Consider the following 20,285-nt stretch of genomic DNA (forward strand, 5'->3'; position numbering starts at 1 on the left):
AAAGGGGGGGGAGGGGGATATGAAAAATTACTCAAATAAGTCATATGAGGTTTTATCCCTATACCTGAGGGATAACAGATGGGAAGCGATACCAATATTCCACCACCTCTACCTCAATTAGGCAAATATTCAAGTTCAATATGAAGAAGAGAACATACCACTTTTTGAATAAAGTGAATAGTTTAAGCTATGTCGATTAACAAAAGTAAAATTAGCTTGCAACAAGATTTGAACCCATGACCTCTTGCTATTATAACATGATACAATTACCATCTCAACCAACTTTTAATCATGCTTTAAGTGTCCACATTATTAAATCTGTATCTTTTAAATGTTGAGTTTTTCTTAATATATATATTTTAGTGGGAATGGAAAAAAATGCATATCAAGTTCGAAAACGCAATACCAAGCTGGGGTAAGGTCCGGGCCCAGATACTAGTTTAGTAGTATTAGGTGGGCGTTAGAAAGATCTTGGTTTCCTACAACGAGGGATGATCTAGGAAATCTGGTCTATAGTGAAGTTGCTTCTGAAGTTTGCCATTGTTTGGTTCAAGTAGCTTTAGAAGTCCAAGTGTTGGGTAAGATAGAGGCAATTCTCCTTCTAAGCTAGGAATAATATTTGTTGTGGTTCAATCTTTTGGTTTCAGGATGACGGGATCGGATCTTCAAATCTAAAGGTGGGCGAATTCAATTGAGCTAATTAATGCATCTCAACAAACTCGCTCTCATTGTATTAGGTCTTTTTTTGCAAGACATATTACCCAAATCCACCAAAAGTCCGCCAAGTTAAGGTTCATTATTTGGATTGGATCACCAATAAGTTATGTAAGAGCAACTGAAGTTCACACTTAGTATCTGTTTGCTTTATGTTTAATAATGTTTGGTTGTAATAACGTAACATCAGGTTGCAATTTCGTTTTGTATCATGCAAATTTCCACGATGTAAAAAAAATAATGCATAAGATGTCTTTCAAGCTGATCAAGGTTTTCATTCATGATAATTACAGATTAGTTAATAATAGTTGAAATTAGAGAATGGTTATAAAAGACAATTTATTTACATAATCCGCGTAGCAAACTGAAATCTTATCATTAATTGATGTCAAAAATGTGCATCAATAGATTTGTTCAATGTCTCTTTAATTTGTTGTAAGTAGAGGTCAAAAGTTCTGGTAGAAACACCATTATAGAGTACAGAATACCAACTCTTGGGAGTCGAAATATCTCCCCAAAATGAATCAAGGAAACATGCAACAAATGAACGTAACCAACAAAACATGAGATTGCCATTCAATATATACAAAGTTATGGAAGGCCAACTCTAAGAGAAAACAAAGATGAAAATTGCAAAAGACAACAGCAACAAAGAAAAAAATAAAAGGCTACTTCTCAGGGACAGTAAAGCTTCTGACTACCTAAATTTTAGTCCATTCCTGTGTTTCTCTTGTTGTTTTAGCTCATCTTCCCTTATTGAGTGGTTAAACAGACCGAAAAAACTCCATTTTGAACTCTTATCAAATTATTGCGTTAATCTGTCGGCTACAGCAAGTTCAACCGAGATGATGAAAGTCGAGGACCCAGCAGATCTTAGATACTGGATATCTCCGTTCATTAGCTTTACTAACTTCCGGCTTATTAGCAGACTAATACCATCTTCTGTTGCATCTCCGGTGCTCTCAAACATCTGGCCTAGTAATTCTTCTGATATTCCTCCGCCTGTATGTAATATCCTAAATCAAGGAAATCATTCTGTAAGACATACTCTTCATGTAGAATACGAATATGCAAAGCTTGCTCGGGAAAATGCCAGTGCAAATTATACCATCGTAAATAAGATGAAATTCATGATTAGTTTTTCACAAGAAACAAGAGATAGACATGATGCATGTAGACGTATAATTTAAGCTCTGTTGACTGTATACTTTCACTGTCAAGTTTACCAGAATTTCATTCCTGGTCCTTCACTCCGTGCTGATAAGATGCCGACTGTTCTAATGTCATCATGAAGTTGACTGTAATTTATGATTGATGTCCTATTTTATAACAATTTACAAGTCACTTTCTCATGAGAAAACGTTCGGAATTTCGCTACTTTTATAGCCTTTTCTCACAGTAAAACAACAGAATCTCACTTTTCTGCCTGTATTATGTCCCTGCTGTTTTTTTCTAGATGGGAACATAAACGCTTAAGAAATTCAAGCTTTGTATTGTTAAGACGGAAAATAAATAGTTTTTATAAGATAAACACACTTATAAATTAACAAAGCACTCTTTCAGTTTAGATAACTTTCTTCCAACTGAAAGATTCCAGCTGAAATGCAGGTTTCAAAAGGTCTAGCTGTATGAAATTTGCATATAACTAGCATGAGATTAGTTAAAAGGACTAGGGTATCTCCAAATAAGGTAGAATGATAGACAATATCGTTATGGTTATTTCTTTTTGCGAGTTTTAGGAGAGGTGTTATCAATCAATAACTTTCCAGACATGAACAGTATTGTAAATAAAACCTGGAATCAAGTATCGCTGTTCAATCAAATTAAAGGTGTTGGTGATGCATTACCTAAACTCCAAATTCCCGAGCTGTACAGATTCTCCTATCTTATCTTTTATCAAGCGAACTGTAATTCCAACGTCACCTCCAGCAGGTGTACAATTCACTGAGATCAACAAGAAATCTGCCAGGATTTGCTGGAGCCTTACGCTATCCCCATACAAGGTTTCCCTCATGCACTCTTCTCCACACTCGCTCTTTATTCGAATTCCCTTCTCGTTGCTCTTTGTCATCACCTGACTTATTGAGGCAACCAGTACGTCTTGCATAGAGAACTCCACCATTTCTAGCTCAAGGTACCTATCATAACAGAACAGCGATATATTACTTTTACATAGACCTTCATCCAACATTTATCCTTAGAAAAGCTGCCAGTCAGCTACAATCTTCTACAAGATGGGAAGCAAGAATATTAATATTCCCTCCGTCGCCAAATAATTATCCTACTTTCTGGGTCAAACTTGTAAATCTTTGACTGTAAAATTCTTACTAATATAGGTATCTAATTATAGTTCACTCTTATCAGAAACTTTTTCAATGTATATTTTCTATTCATTAAAGTTTGATACTTCTTACTAATATGTAATCACAAATATTAAGATCAACACTGGAGACAGCAAAATTCCAACATGACAATTATTTGAGAACGGGGGATTAGGGGAGAATAAGTTATACAGCAAGACATGCATAATTGGTAAATCAAATTCATACCCATCAATGATGCAATCCAAGTCTGAATCATCAAGGATCTTGTTAAGCTGGCGTTGGCACTGAGCACTTGTGTGCAGAAGCAGCCTTTGCTCTTCTCCCAAGTCGGTACCCTCAAGCAGCTTCCTAGAGAACATAATTCCACATAAAGGATTTCTTATCTGTCTTTTCATGTAAGCTAATGCTTTTAGCCTCTTTGAAGCAGCTTGCTCTGCTAATCGTTGTACATGGAGTGCATGTTGCAAGTCCTGACTAGCCAGCTGCAAGAAGCAAAACACACCAGTGACTGCACCTTCTCTGTCCAACTTCTTGTTAACACAAAGCAAACATTCAATATACTTCCCAGTACGTGTGAAAAATCCAATTGGGACTTTCTCGGTATCTTGGCCACTCATAGCACCATTGAGTACAACACCGAGGTTTACAAATGCCTCTTGATTTTTAAGACGACAACATGATTTATGGGTCCCAAAAACCTCCCCGAGTAACATCTTATCCATAACCTCTTCTCGCTTATATCCTGTTAGCTTTGACATTGCAGGATTCCATTCTGAACACCATCCAAATTCATCTGTTCCAAATATTGGGGGAATCAAGGGATTTGGATTTTGTACTATAGCTTTGTAATCACCTTCAATTCGTGTAAACTTGTCCATAACTGTTTTCTGACCAGTTATATCTTGAGCAATGAAACACACCCCGATGACATTTCCATTGACATCTTTGCTTGCACAAGCATTCACAACTAAGCTGATGGGACCTGTGTCTACCATTGACTGATGTCTTTTGATCTCAAATTGAACATCTTTCTCCTCTTTTCCTGATTAAAGAAGAAAAATCAACAACAAATAATAGGGTCTAATCCTTAGGATATGCAGCTATGCACACAGGAAATAATTGTGATCGTTGCCAGATTTTAGGATGTCTGTTGATGGGCATACTAGGCTCTGAATAATTTATAACAAGTCTATGGCCATGCTCAAAATCATTGCCAGTTTTGAGATTTAAGACTTCAAGTGTTCTATTAGTTTTTCTTGAGCTATGACAGCTACAACCTAATTATTCTTGTTTAAGGATGTTGTTTTGATTATACATGAAAAACCAGCACATACCAGATGAGTCATAAACAATATAAATTGAAGATTAGCAGATTAAGACATACCCTGGAGTGCTAACTGCAAGAGGTTCCTGACTGTATCAATCGAACAATCTTCAACAAGTGCTGCGATATGTTTTCCAACAGCTTCTGTAACTGGAAGACCAGTCAGCTCAGAAATTTTGGTGTTCCAACCATTAACAAGTCCATCAGCATCAACTGCAAAAATGGGAACAGTGGCTGTTTCAATCAGACGGACCATCTCACCAGTCACTGCTTCAAGCTCTCGATAGCCATCAATCTTGAGATCGCTTATCTTAGAATGGATTACAGATGTATTCAAGTCTGCCGCCTCCTTATCCTTGAATGCATTCCTCAGAATAAGCTGCAATGAATGGATTGCATCCATCTCGAAATCCTTCCAAGGTACACTCCTATTCTTTACAACCTCAAGGAAAGCCTTGAACGATGATCTTGGGTGCATCTTTGCTCCATCATCCTTCTCACCTGGCTGATGTTTTGCACCACCCCATTTAACCTCTGCAGCAGTGTGTGAACGGAACCAAAAGAGCATGTCTTTCAAAGTTATCCGCACAGCAGCCATACCACAAACAGTATCACCAAGAGCAAGCGCTCCCGGGTACCCAGCATCATACAAGCTATCTGTGCTCAACCCCGTGGAATCTTGATGATCAAGGGAAAGCCACACGGCTATATCTCGTATTTGATAGTCAGTTGGAGTGACTCCAATTTTCCATATGTTATTGTTGTATAAAAGGACAGCTCCATCACACTTAACAAGATCCATTATGTTCGGACTCTGTGTCACTATACCTAAAGGAACATCCCTCATCAGCATGTCACAGAGGAGGGTCTGAGTACGGAGGATCTTCTTCTCAAGGAATTGGTTTTCCAATTCTAGTTCTTTATTTACATGGATTGCAAATACTTGAGCTAGAAACTCACATGCATACCGCAATGGAAATGGAACAAACCTAGGAGATGTATGATGGCAGACAACTAAACCCCATAGCCTCTTCCTCTTTTGGGACTGTGGAGGAGCAGAGGCATTGTCGTCTTCATCCTCATCATTAACAACAACAGCCATAACCAACGACCCAATAGAGTTCATATTCTCCATGTATTGAGCATGACAACCATGTGGTGCCCTGAGAGTTGAACCACATAAAGTTAAATCAAAAGGAAGCTTCTCATCTTGGATCACCTGCACATATTTTGCACGGCAATCACAAATCATGCGGACCTTGTTCTTCATGAATAAGAACCGTGCTGCCTGTGGAATATCAGTTGCCGGATAATGCAAGCCCAGATATGGCTCGAGGTCAGGCTTTGTAATCTCTGAAATAACTTCCCCATGATCATCGTCATGAAACTTGTATGCCATTACCCTGTCATATCCAGTTAATTCATACACCTCCTGAACCATGGTATCAACAAGTCTACTGATATTTCCACTAGGCAGAGACTGCAAACGAGTAATTGCTTTGGCTGCAAGCTTGTAAGACTGCAAGGCACCTGCAGCTGTCATCGGAACTTCATACGGCTTCACTGGTTCGAAGTCAATGACTAAGCTGCCAGTCACCCTGTGGATGATTGCATAGAAAGGCTTCCCAGAAGTTTTGCAATGAACTAAGATAGGATTCAATAGTGAAACATCTGCAAACCCTAATGCCTTCTGCAGGGCAGAAGCACTTGGAGCAGTGAAAATGGTCCTTACATCAGTTCCAATCCCAATTACTGGATGATCGCCTACACTGGGGACAGCATGACTAACCATTGTTAGCATTTCAGGGGCATTGTCACTATAGGCAACCACCCGAAAGGTCTTTTCATCGAGGGCAAGCAAGCAGCCGAAAGGCTGAATCAGCTTTCCTTTCTGTATCTGGAGGAGATATGATGAGGTGACCTTGTCAGATTTTGGTGGTTGTTTTCCTGCACTAGAGCTAGTAGTAGCTCTAACCGAGCTGGAATAATCGAACTCACTACTAGACTCCTCGAAGTCTGCATGAAGCTTTGCATCAACAATAGTTTGAGCCATAATCCTAACACTGTGTTTTGAACGTCCCGAATTGTTGGAACCCTGACTTGGCGTTGAGGAAGACATCTTGTTGAATGTCGATAAAATTTAATAATAAGTAAAATCAACAATGATATCTGTCACATAGAAAAAGGATCCAAGATAAAATGCAAGTTAATGAAAACATCCAAAAGTAGGAAATTCTGGCTACAAATATCAGAAATTTATGTAGTGAGAAAGATGATATGTGGCCAGGTTCTCATCCTCTAACTGGAAGTACAATCTTATGAGCACATACCATCATCTTATGGTGGAAAGAACTCCGGTGTTATATAATCCTATTGAAAATGTTACATGCCCTAGTACTTGGGATAAGTTCACTTTAACACAAACACAAACTAAGTTTAGTTTAATACAGAAAAGTTCATTAGCACTGAACATCTGCTAATCTGATCTTGCTTTACATCCTCTTGTTGACCTAACTATAACCTCACAGAAAGAAGTAGACCGGCATCAGCAACTAAAGCGAAATAGAGGGTAGCAGCAGTAACCCAAACATAGCTAAATGAGATATTTTTCTTTACCACATTATAAAACATTTAATACAATATTAAACCTAACAATTAACATCATGAATCAAAAGAACAAAGAGGACTGGAACAGTGAGCCAGTGACACAACATAGCTAAATATTATCTCCACTTGTTAAAGCATAACTCATTAATATTTAATATAGCACTACTACTTACAGAATAATTCAGTTAAAATTTAGGTCTGATGTGCAGAAGTCATAACTAACTACTGAAAACATACATTTAAAGCCTGTAACACCATAAACATGAATACATGACAGCAAAAGGAAATAATCACACCATGTACGGATATACTCTTTTAGGGGAAATTAACTCTAAAGATCACAACTTTATCATACATATGCCAAACTATTACAAATCCCATAAACTAGTCATTATGTAAAACAAGTCCAAGCAAATTAAAGTACCTTAATCAATGAAAATATGCAGAACTAGAATAGATTCTTTCAGTGTACCATAAAGCAGAAAGGATAAAAATCTAACCTTTTAGCAAAAGAAAGCTTCAAAGTGAAGAAACCCAGTAAAATATCTGAACTGAAGCTGCAAATCAACCAAAGAAAATCCCCCCAAAAAAAAGATGGAAACTTTCAGCTGAAATAGAAGCAAGAATCAAAGTACCCAACTCAACCCACTTGACCCAGATGCTAAATTCTAAGTTTCCAACATCATTTCCCCAGAAAATCACTCAATATTCACTGTTCTTAAACATGATCCTCCTTTGGGATGCAAGAAACAAGGGACCACATCAACAAAAATTCTCAATAATTCCAAATTTGGGGGGTCTAAATCTCTGTGCAAAAGCTCTGCTTTTTCTACAAGAAAGGGGTGAAATTGGGGGTTGTGTAAGGGTTTATAAAGACACAAAAATGAGGGTTTAAAGTGATCAATTACAAATACCAATCAACATAGAACATGTAACAGAGTTTTGATTGGTCATTGTTGGCAGTGCAAGTGTAGATTTGCGTCAATTTTTTGGGAGAAAGCTTATATGATAAGAGAAGAAAATGAAAATGATGTTATTCTAGTCTGGAAACTTGTAAAGTAGGTGCCCCAGCATCAAATTATTGTAACATGGGTGGCATTACTAACTAGAGTAAAGTGTGTACGGATAATGTTTAGAATGGGATTACCTTCCACTAGTGGCAAGTAAAGGATGGTATATGGGGCCACCCCTTTGGCTTTTCGGGTAAACTTTGATATTGTTATGGTGTTAGGTGTATTCGCTTCATCTTATTTGAATGAAGTTATTATCAAGTTTATATAGAGCAAGTTTGGTTCAAGTCACGAAATTGATAGGCAATGAAATTAAATATTTTCTTCGTTTCACAATAAGTGAAACATAGAGAAAGTACACACATATTAAGGAATGTAAAGAGAAAAAGTGGGATCACAATAAAGTAGAGTGATGAAATAGGTTGTGGTCCCCTCTTGTTTTTTGGTGGCATATTTGTAATAGGAGTGAATTATTTTTACTATTTAGAGCTTGGTTTCACTTATTGTGGATATGTCAAATAAAGGAAGTGTTTCACTTATTGTGAAACGGAGGAAGTATAAGAGATGAATAGATTGTTAAACATAGCCCTAAAATTACTTAAAATCGCCCCAAATTTTTTTTTATGGACCATTTTACCCTTTCCTCTTTTCCACACCACCCACCACCACCAACCTACTGCCACTTCATCCTCTCCTCTTCTCCACACCACCCACCACCCCACCACCACCACCTACCTTCCCACTGTCATTTCACCCTCTCCTCTTTTCCACACCACCCACCACCCTCCACCACCTACCTTCCCACTGTCATTTCACCCTCTCCTCTTTTCCACACCACCCACCACCCCCCACCACCTACCTTCCCACTACCATCACCTAACGACCTCCACCGCATCACCTAGTCCTCCAACACAGCCACCCAAGCCGTTCCGGACGTTCGCCCTATGGCCAGAACGTCCTGGCCGGACGTTCGACATTATGAAAAAATTTCAACGGCTTTCGATTGGTGATTCTGTGCGACGTGACGCGAAGATGGTTGTGTGCGACGTGACGGCGAAGATGGTGGTGGTTGTGTGTGACTTGACGGCGTGACGCGGAGGTGGTGGTGGTTAAGCCAGGAGGGGTAAGGCAGCCAACAGGCGATAATATGTAATTGAAGTAACTCTCATTCTCATTTTCATAACCACACTTGCAAGAGGGGTAATTTTAATGGAGGTGAGGGTGGTGGAGTGAGATGAGTAGGTGGTGGTGGCAGCCAAGTAGGAAGTGAGGGGGATGGTGGTGGTGATTTAAGAAGAAAAAAAAAGAAAAAGGGTTATAAATGTAAACCTCCTTTGGATATATGATTCAAGCAACTTTGCTATTTTTAATTTTTTTTGGGACGATTTTAAGTAACTGTGGGACGATGTATAGAAGTTCATGTAATAAACTTATTTTTGTTGAGTATATGGTTCAAACTTCAGAAAAAAAAAAGGGAAAGGAAACTATTACCAGTCACAAAATGGATTTTGTTACTTGAGGGAAAATGGAATGTAACAAACTAAGTGAATCCATTTTTTTTTTCCAGCATAAGTGAATCCATTACTACTACGTAATGGTTATGGATTGAGTAGATAGTTGATCCCGACAAAAAAAAAAAAAGAGTAAAAAGTTGAACCAAACAAGAAAAAGCAGAATATGTATTTGATTTTGTTTCTTAGAGCCTAAAAATGTTGCACCAAAATGCTCCTAAACTGATCATAATTTATTAGTGTTTATTGAATCTTAATTAGCGCTAATCTGAACTTATTTGACGTCAAAACTTATTTTTTTAAAATCAAAAAATGGTGTTTTCGTTAGAAATATATTTGAATTTTTTCCATGAATAATGTCAAATGCAGTCTTAATTCCTCCTATGCGTTGAACTTAAAATTAATTCCATAGATACCGTCCACGTAGGACAGCACGCCAGAATTTTGATTTTTTAATAAAACCGCTACTCCAAGTAACGGTTAATACCAGTAATGTGAAGTTGATCGCTACTTGAAATAGCGGTTATATTGTGTCACTAAGAGAAGCTATGAGACACGCATATAAACCGCTACTCAAAGTACCGGTTTAGTACAAATCAGAACCACGAAACAAAAAAAAGGAATCACAATCGTGCGTGGCGCGCAACCCAACTGCGCAAGGCGCAAGCTTGCTGCGTCCAGCGCACAGGTCGTGCTGTGGAGCGCGACTAGCCAGCGCTTAACGCAAGCCTGCTGCGTGCCACGCACGACCTATGTGCTGGATGCAGCAAGTTGACGTGCCTTGTGTTTCCTCCTTTTCGCTCCGTGGTGATTCACAGTACAAACCGCTACACTGAGTAGCGGTTTTACGTCTTAAATCGCTACACCCGGTAGCGGTTCTTACATCGTAAATCCCTACCAACAATTGCGACTTAACTTAAAGTTAACCGTTACTTTGAGTAGCGGTTTTGCTTTGTCGAAAATAAAATTTCTCGCGTGCTGTCCTATGTGGACAGTATTCATGGAATTAATTTCAAGTTCAGCGCATTGGAGGAACTAATACTCCATTTGACACTATTCACGAAAAAAAAAATCAAATATATATATTTCTTATTTGAACAACTTTTTTGTCACATTTACCCTATATATCCCAAAAATAGCCCCACATGACATACTTTACTCAATAACCATCCTAACAGTTTTCTCTACTCCTATCAAAATTCAAGACCCAAAAGTAAGAGAGTAAAAGAGCTTTTATGGGTTTGCATTATTCTACTTTCATATTCCATTTTAGAAGAAAAAAACAAAAGAAAACCGACAATAATTCTTTATCTTAATCTATTATTAATTAATTAGGTGAACAATACTTTTTTTTTTTTAGGGGATAGGTGAACAATACTAATCCAGTCTAAATCTGATTCTACTATCAAATTTTTTATAGAAAATTTCATGAAATTTTTTCTTTCAATGATGAATGAGGGGTGAGGGCCTGAGGGATGAGGGACATGGGGACATGGGCTAAAATTGGCAAGATTTGAGGAAGTGGGAGTAAAGGATAAGAAAATCCACGCAAGTGAGCTTCAGAATCTGTGCTGTGAGGAAACCCCCCATCACTGTTTCACGTGTACGTCCGATCTCTCATTCACTGTCACTGAGCCAGCAGGGACCCTCATCCCATACCCCTCTCTCATGACTCTCATCTTATGTCCAATGTGTCCCCAAAAAAATCTTTCCATTGTACTTTTACGATTTCATATTACTCGCTACACTTCTTAATTTATGGATTTCTAGACAATTTTTGGAGAAGAAAGAAGTGGAGAGTAAAAAGAAAAGAGACGCAAGTGAGAGGAGAGAGATAAAGAGAGTTTATTGCCCAAAATGAAAGTGTAGCAAGTAATATGAAACTTTCCATAATGGAAAGTATAGCGAGTATTATGAAACGGAGGAAGTATTCTTTTTTGACATCGCGAAAATTCTAATCTTTGAGTCGGGGTACATTACAATTACTACTAATCTCTAATTCTTATTAATCTAATCATTTCGTACTTTGACATATTTATATATATATATATATATTATATATATATATATATATATAATATATATATATATATATATATAATATATATATATATACATTTTACTGGCTTGCAAACCTGGTTGGTTGTACCTGTGTGAGATATCAGTTCAATAGGGTCTTTCATCTTACCAATTTTTTAAAAAACAAAAATATATTCACATATTTTACTTTGACTATCAGTTGCAGTTTAATTAAACCTAATGCAAATCATAATCAGGTGGGATCTTATTGAATTCGTATTAATTTTTCAAATATCAATATTTTTTTATGATTTTACTTGTTTGTAACTAAAGATGTTAATAATCAAATTTTTGCATTGAAAAGCTTAAAAGTCAAATTGCACAAATCTAAAAATATATATATATATGTTTTTGATCCAATAAAAAATATATATATGTAGTAACAAGTAATGGTATGTTGCTCCTCCTCGTAAGCCTTATCCATCTCATTTGTATTATGCATCTATATATGTTGGACCTATATGACCAACCTAGAAATAAACAAGTAGAGATGGTTAACCGTCCGACCCGATCCAGCCCGCCTCGTGTGGATCGTGGGTTGAGAACTTTTGGACCCATTCCATGAAAGTCCGCTTGGAAAACCGTTGAGCCCATCCCACCCAGCCTAACAAACAAATCAGATGAAACCACAAATCAGACAAGCTCACGAACTAGGCCAACCTATCTCGCGAAACCCACCCATAAATTATAAGAGTAAGATGTAATAATAAATAAAACAAGTTATGATTAATAAATGCTATTGATCATTAAAAATATGAATAGCTATTTACTTAGATTACTTTCCATGTGTTAAATATTGAATGTTATGGCAATAGTTATTGAGGACAAAATTATAAAATGAAGGCTCAGTAATATATTTACTTTCATATTACTTACTTGATATATCATTAACATTAGTAGATTTACTCATCAACTCATGATTTTCATTTCAAATTTCAAATAAATATCAAATTATAACTTTGAAAGAGGACTACTATTATATTACTGTTTAAAATTACATACAATTTCGATTAATTTCAAAGTACAGTATGTAACATTAAAATTAATGTGCTCAAATACAATTTTTTTTTCATAAAAAATTGAAAACATAATCGATCTAGCCCAAGCACCTGTGGATACAGCTAGGGGTGTTCAAAAATACCCGATCCGAAAATCCGCGATTCGATCCGAAATTTTGGATATCCGGTCCGATTTAAGATTCCGGATATTTCGGATCGTATATTCGAAAAAAATTGGGTTTTCAAATCGGATACAGATCGGAGTTTTTCAGAAATGTCAACCCGAAAACCCGGTGATCCGACCCGAAAATTTTAAATCGAATTCAAATCGATATTCATCCGATCCGAAATTTTCGGATATCCGGATTTTCGGATCGGATCGAATCCAATATTCGATATTAAACAGCCCTAAATACAACATCATGACTCATGAGTTTCCAAAGTCGAAGCACCCAATTGGTTATTGGCCCCTTTGACTCTTGAATAAGTGATGTCGTTTTCTTGTCATGGGCCAAATTACCCGGTGATCCACTGATCTCAAAGAAATGCTTAACAAGAAAAATGCAAAACGAAAATATAAGCTGAACAACGTTAACTTTTAAATGGCAAATACATGCTGGTGATGCTGCATTCAGCAATTTTTAGGGTTCTTCAGGGTAAAATCCAAGATCAAGTCATATCTATATGACTATATATATAAATATATTAAAAGGTGTTTCTAAACAAGGAATTGTGTCGCGTGATGCTCTTTCTAAAGAGTTTTTAGGGCCTGTTCTCTTCGGCATAAAACAGCTGAACTGAATTGAACTGAACTGAAATGAATATTGATATGTGAGAGTAAAAGTATTGTCAAGAGTTGAACTGAATTGAACTGATATGAACTGATCTGAACTGAACTGAATTGAATTGAACAGAACTGAAAATAAGCTGGGGAGAACATGCCCTACATGTAACCCATGTACAATAAAAAAAAAAATTAGAAATTACATGGTATAGGTTTTAATCCTAAACCTCAAGTTTTAACCACTAGATTGAGTTGTATTTAGTGTTAACATTTTAAAGTACAATTTTAATAATTGAAAATTTTCTTACTCAAGGCATAATCCGGACATAATAACTAGTTTTATATTAATTCACTTCTATTATATCACTAGTCCATATAGCTCTGTATAATGTATCATGCTCAACGCACTGGGTTTTGTGTTCATTATTGACATTAGTTACTAAAATTAAAATTAGGAAAAAATCACCTGAGGAGATTCAATTTTACCCATTTTCTTATTTAAGTCTCAACTATGAATTATTCTCTACAAGTTTCAAGTATATCATCTTATGATTTTCATAGGTCTTGGGTTACTTATAATCGGTTTAGAAGGTAAGTTTTTTAAACGTTTATTGTCTTCAAGCACTTCGAGCGAGTCATAAAAACATATAAATTGAGACCAACGTTTAAAAATTTTACCTTCTAAATCGATTATAAGTAAGTCAAGACGTATGAAAATCAATATTTTATTAGTATATATTATACAAACATTTTTGGTAGGAGTATAAATTATACAAACTTCATCTTGAATATATACTAAGCCAACAAAATCTATATACTCAAATGTGTTTTCAATAAAATTTAACAACAAAATATGTGTCATATATTCTAGTTAAAATTTGTTGGTCAAGTTTATTAACAAAAAATCAAATGACATAACAATTATGGAATCAACGAAAGCATGTAAAATTTCAAAAGTTCTCCCAATGTGTACATTTAAAATAATAATTACTCCTAATAATAATAATAATAATAATAATAAAAAGATATTACAAAATAAAATATATTCCATTTGTTTTTTCAGTTGCACTGATTGCTTTTTCACGTTTGTCGAGATATTTATTTGAACGTTATTAGTATCTAAAATTATAAAAATTTGTTTGCAATACGTTATTAGTATCTAAAAATTATAAAAATTTATTTGCAATCCTACAAATCTAACGAAATTTCACTTAGCTACGTTTTTCTTATATAAAGATGTATAATAACGTTATATAGTTGGCTGATAAAATAGTGACGAAAAGTAAATAGGATAACTAAAAAATGGAGGAAATATATAGGAAAAAAAAACCTACATGTAAATTGAAATTGAGTCGGTAAAAAATGCGCAACTAATGGGCGAGTTATTAGTGGACTGTAGTGTTTTCCATCAAAATATCAATCCTCTTTTTCTAAAGATGAAGAGTATACATCCTTAAGGCTTAATTCGCAATTGCTTTGAGTGTAGTCGTGTAAGCGTAAGCTATCTTTGGCAATTGCTTTTATTTTATGTTCAAAAGTTGGACGCGGAATAAACTTAATTTAGCTACTTTAGTAGATACTTAGGAAATTGGATTCTTCAAAATGACACCTGACGTAAAAAGTACTAAAACTTTTCTTCTCTTTGTTCTATGGGATTCTCTTAGCGAGTGACATCTTTACTATCGACCAAAATTAGAATCACTAGATTTGGTTTCTATTACAAAATTCCCTCATGAATGAGTTGATTTCCCTACTAAGTTCTGTTTTTTTGGAACTGAACTGAAACGAGCAGAACTGAACTGAAGAAAAAGGTAAGACGAAAATAGTTGACTGAACTGAAACGAGCAAAACTAAACTGAATTGAAGGAAAACTGTGAAAGAAAAATAGCTGAGCTAAACTGAACTAAAACGAGATCAGTCAATAACCCGACAAGGGAAAATAGACCTCCCACTCTCATTTCCCAGTTCCCTCGCCTTCTCCGTATTCCTTCACCCGAACACATGGCAATAGTAGGAAACTTCTCCCAGCAACGATTATCTTTGCCATGTTCACATGTAATGGCAGGAACATCCAATAAGGCTTCAAGGCTCAAGCACACACTAAATGCCACAACAATTGATAGAAGCCCCATAAGTAAGCTAACATAAACCACCAAGGAGTTACAAAATTTCAGCAGTCTCAACAAAGCAAAAAATTGCTGTTATAGTTGCATATAAAATGTAGTACTACATACTATGTTCCCGACTATATTGCCAGCTTCCAAATAGGACATTGAGGATAAACTGCTGTAAGCTATTCAAAGAGCAACTGCATTATATGGTAATGTAGAGCACACACACCTGCCTGAGGGTAGCGCAGCGTATGTAAATCACAATAAAAGATTGTAACTAATCCCTTAACAATTGAACATTATTCACTAAAAGTTTTGTTATCTGCTGGCAAGGCTGATAAGCATTTAGCTCCTCAGAGCCAATCTTTCACGCAGTCGAAGGAGTAAAGCCTATTGCTGAAGGTAGTGCCTACTGCCTATCTCCAAAGAGAATGTCCGCTATCTAACTTTTCTTCTGATAGAGTACCAGAGAGGAAAATTGAAAAGGAAGGGTAGAATTTGGAAGAAAACTCGTCTATTTGATGTTTGTGATGAAACCAGGAAAGAGAAATGGAAACAAAAAGATTGCAGCTGGATGGGTTTGCAATAAACATAATGCTTACACACAATATGGATGACTGTTCACAAAAGTTAGGGAGATACAAAGTACGCCAACTTCATACTTCATTCTTTCACATGTATTTATAATTAAGACGGTCCTAATACAAACTAAAGAGGGACATGATGAGAGGCTCATTCCTTTTTCCTTCAGGTATCGAGGGATGAAGCGAGGTTCTTGCTCATTTAAAGGAAGCCCATAGCAGTCACCAAAAGATTCTCTATGAGAAGCAAAAAAAACTCACATAAGTTTTTAGCTGCTTACACTTGACTAAAGAAGCCTGGCATTGACTGTCAGCTAGCTTAGTCGGTAAAGTCTAGTGGGGTGGTATCCAAAGGCTGTCTACTTAGCTCTCAATACACCATAACACCAATACAAAAGATGGAAAGGTAAAGGTCTGGCATCAATAAAAATGCATAAAGTAAATCAAAATAAAAATAGCATTCATTAATCCTAAATTCTCAGTTTCTAACCCGGCTTGAACTCTCAGCATGATCAAAGGTATATAGAGCACGACAATCAATCACGAGATAATCTAATTCAATGATGCCAAACCCCATGAGGAGAAATTGGAATCGTACTATGTCAACTATCAATGACTCAAGTAAAGGTAATGGGACCATTTCCTCAAAGATTTGTTACCACAGTAAGAGCCTGGCATACTTATCATCAAAACAGAACATATTCACCACCCATATATTTTAAGATTCTACAGACAGAAGCTTTATTAAGCAAAGAGAAAAGTAATACGGCACAAAAAAGGACATGAAAACAGATTTTATTCATTCACAGATTTAAATATACAACTGAGAACTTGTATGCAGAGAAAATAATCATATAGTATAGCAGGAAAAAAATAATAACAATCAACTAATGAAACTAAATTGCAATTGACGAATTTAACCACCTCACAACCTCCATTTGGGAGATGAGAACTACTGTCTACTTACACTATCCTCCTATAGGACCTCTAAGGTATCCATAGCTCCAAAATATATGTGCATCCATCAAATTCCGCCTCAGTCTGATCCAAAATTCAGCAATCTCCAGACATATGCAGAATGCAACTAAAACTACATTCGAAATCGAAATAGGTATAATCTTCATTTATAAAAAGTAACAACTTCCCAACTTTCTCCATCCATAGGAAAACACCCAAAGGAAGGCCATATCACAATTTTGCCATGCTCAAGTTCATTGAGCCACAACACAAAAACCCCATTTCATATCATCATAATGAATGAAGTAATGAACCAACCAATCATCAAAATGCGAATTTCGCCTTAAATTCAATCAACCCATTGTATAAGATGAATAAACAAAACAATTTACCAACATGGGTATTGAGCCTTAATTCAATAAACTCACTATATATCATGAATAATTCAATCAATCCTTCAATCACCAAAATGGGTATTGCATTCTTTTGAATAGAAATCATTATTCTCAATCAGAGACTTATAATATCCATAACAAACATTTGAATGATTTGGGTCAGTATCCTCATAATCTGAGTCCAAAGTTTGAGGCATTGAAATACACAAACAACAAGAATAATTTCCACCACTCCTTGTACTACTAATACTACTACTAGACAAATTAGGAATTTCATGAGAAGAAGTAGACCTTTTATATCTTTTGTAGACATTATGAAACTTGCTAAAAGGAGAAAGAACAACCTTTTTGGCTCTTTTGTAACTGCAAAATCTTCTCTTTTTCTTCCTCTTATAATTCTCTTTCTCTCTCTTTTCAAAAACTCCATTGTTGTTGTCTTCACCATTATCATCCTCTTCATCATCACTGTCATCAGCATTTGGCTTAAATCTTCGAGACATGAAATACCCACCAAAAATTAAATACCCAAAAAATAAAAAAAAGGTTCTTTTTTTTTTTTGGGTGGTTAATTATTGGTTTGACATAACTTCATAAGAAACCAAAATTGAAATATTGGGTTTTTCTGGGTTATAATTGAAGATCAAAAAGAAAAAAAAAACAGGTTGAATTATGAGAAATTGAGATGAGAGAATTTGATTTTGAATTGAAGTGGTTGCCTTAAAAGTGAGGAAAACTATAGGGTGAAGAAGAAGATCAATAAAAAAAATATTGGAAAATTTTGGGAGAAATTCGTCAAAATTTAGTTTTCATGAGTTGAAGTGGGGCCCTTTTCAATCTTGAACTCATGCCAGTTGCCAGTTGCCACATACTCTTTCTCTCTCCTCACACGTCATATTTTTTTTTCTTTTTTCAGGTTTATTATTTATATTTGTGGTGCAAGAGATTTTATGTTTGTACCTTTTTTTATGGGGTGGGGAAAAAAAGAGTTTACTTGTTGTGTTTGCTCTTACTGCCAAGTCAACATTTAAATTATTGTAATGTATTCCCTCCGTCATTTTGTTTAGGGTTGGAGATGGGTTCGAGTATTTGTTAGTGTTAATAATTAAATGATTAAACGAGTTAAATGTTACATATAAATTCATCTACTAAGAGTATGTTCAGCAAAAGTAGTTGTGGCAGTATTTATTAGCAGTAGAAGTAGTTGTTAGCTATTCAACTAATATTAGTTGTTAGAGTTCGACTATGAAAATAACTTTTGTGATAGTTAGGTTTCTGTAAAACTAGTTGTTAGTTTAAATATATGAATAATAAAAAATAAACTATATTCAATCTTTAAACACTTAAAGTTACCTAAAAGCGCAAAGCACGCCCTAAATGAGTTGAAAAACTCAACTCTAATCTGATCTATATTAAATAAGTTACTCCCTCCGTCCCAAAATATAGTTCCCATTTTCATTTTGGATGTCCCAAAATATAGTTCCCGTTTCTATATTTAATTCCACATTTTTTTCGTAATTTGTCTAGAAAAACCCATGTCCCATCATTTATTTGCTTCTTGAATTTGATTTTTCCTTTGTTTATTCAAACCAAAATGTTACAATTAATGCTCTTTCACCAATTATTATCCATTATCTCTTCTAAAATCATCTTTTCTCATACAATATTTATTTAAATAAACAAAAAATCTTTATTATCTCTCTTAGATTCTATTTGCATAAATTACCGTGAAAAAAGAAAAATGAGAACTATATTTTGGGACGGAGGGAGTACATATTAAGCCGTTTATATATTTCGTACTATCAGATCTAATCAATACTAAAAGAAATTAACAATCTAGAATCTAGATACACAAATTCACTTAAAAGTATACTCCCTCTGTATTTTTTTATCTTTCCTACATTGACTTTGCATGTTTGTCAATGCACTTATTCTACATTAAATATCTTTCATTATATATTAATAAAAATTATAATAATTGAATATTAATAATGTACTCATTGAGACGAATCAAACAAAAACCCCACATGACTATATTTTTTTCTTATATATTGAGAAAAATTTAAAAGATCCCCTCTAATTGTGAATAGTGTCAAGATTCTAAGTGAGAAAGATAAAAAATATAAAAAGAGTACATATAATATAATGTATTCTATTAAAACAGTATTCTTTTTTACCCTTTAGAGCACGTATAATGGTACAAGTATACAATAGTGCCAAGGGAGAATATTTATAGTACACCTGGGTGTACCATGCTCATGGTACACCCCAAGACTATTTTCTCCAAATGAGCAAAATGAGCAAAATGAGCAAACGAGCAATTGAGCAAAATGAGCAAAATGAGCAAATGAGCAAAATGAGCAAATAAGTAAACATTTCTACTCATTTAAGAAATGAGCAAACTTGAATGAGCACAAATTATGTAAATGAGGACTGCTCTAAACCACCACCACCATGAACAAACTACTTTATCTCTTCTCCTCCCACAACAATTATAATCCGTCATTAACAAACACCTCAACAATGGTGGTTGATTCTCTCTCCTCCACTTCATAAGTCTTCACTCCGAACAACTAGCAAAAATAAATCGAAGAAAACGAGCAAAACAACAACAAACAAAAAAAATGAGTAAAATGCAAAGTACTCATATCTGGGAATTGAAGTTTCAATTTCCAAGTTTTGATTTCGTGATTCCAGCGAGAAAGAAGAGTGAGAAAGAAATGAGCGAGAAAGAAGATCGAATCTCCGGTGGAAATCTGCTTCGCCGGCGTTGAATTTCACAAAGCAAATGCTTTTCCAAAAGATGAAGGAAGATCCGTCATCATTCCATGAAAGATGCTGAGGAAAGTTTAACTTCTGTTGCTGCTGAGGAAGATGATGATAAGCCTCGGAA

The 20,285-nt window shown here is 35.4% G+C and overlaps 1 protein-coding gene across 1 annotated transcript; it reads right to left on the reverse strand.

Moving 5' to 3' along the window:
* Window positions 1-1,264: 1,264 nt before the first annotated feature.
* On the reverse strand, window positions 1,265-8,217 carry LOC104895394 (phytochrome A). The gene is made up of 5 exons (XM_010681889.4): window positions 7,470-8,217; window positions 4,423-6,531; window positions 3,264-4,080; window positions 2,562-2,852; window positions 1,265-1,730 (listed from the first exon to the last, which is right to left on the reverse strand). Exons 2-5 carry the CDS (start codon window positions 6,479-6,481, stop codon window positions 1,520-1,522), a joined length of 3,378 nt encoding a protein of 1,125 aa, XP_010680191.2. The 5' UTR covers window positions 6,482-6,531; window positions 7,470-8,217; the 3' UTR covers window positions 1,265-1,519.
* Window positions 8,218-20,285: the final 12,068 nt, after the last annotated feature.

The sequence above is a fragment of the Beta vulgaris genome, chromosome 6 (assembly GCF_026745355.1).
Source record: "Beta vulgaris subsp. vulgaris cultivar EL10 chromosome 6, EL10.2, whole genome shotgun sequence".
In the NCBI taxonomy this organism is placed as follows: domain Eukaryota; kingdom Viridiplantae; phylum Streptophyta; class Magnoliopsida; order Caryophyllales; family Amaranthaceae; genus Beta; species Beta vulgaris.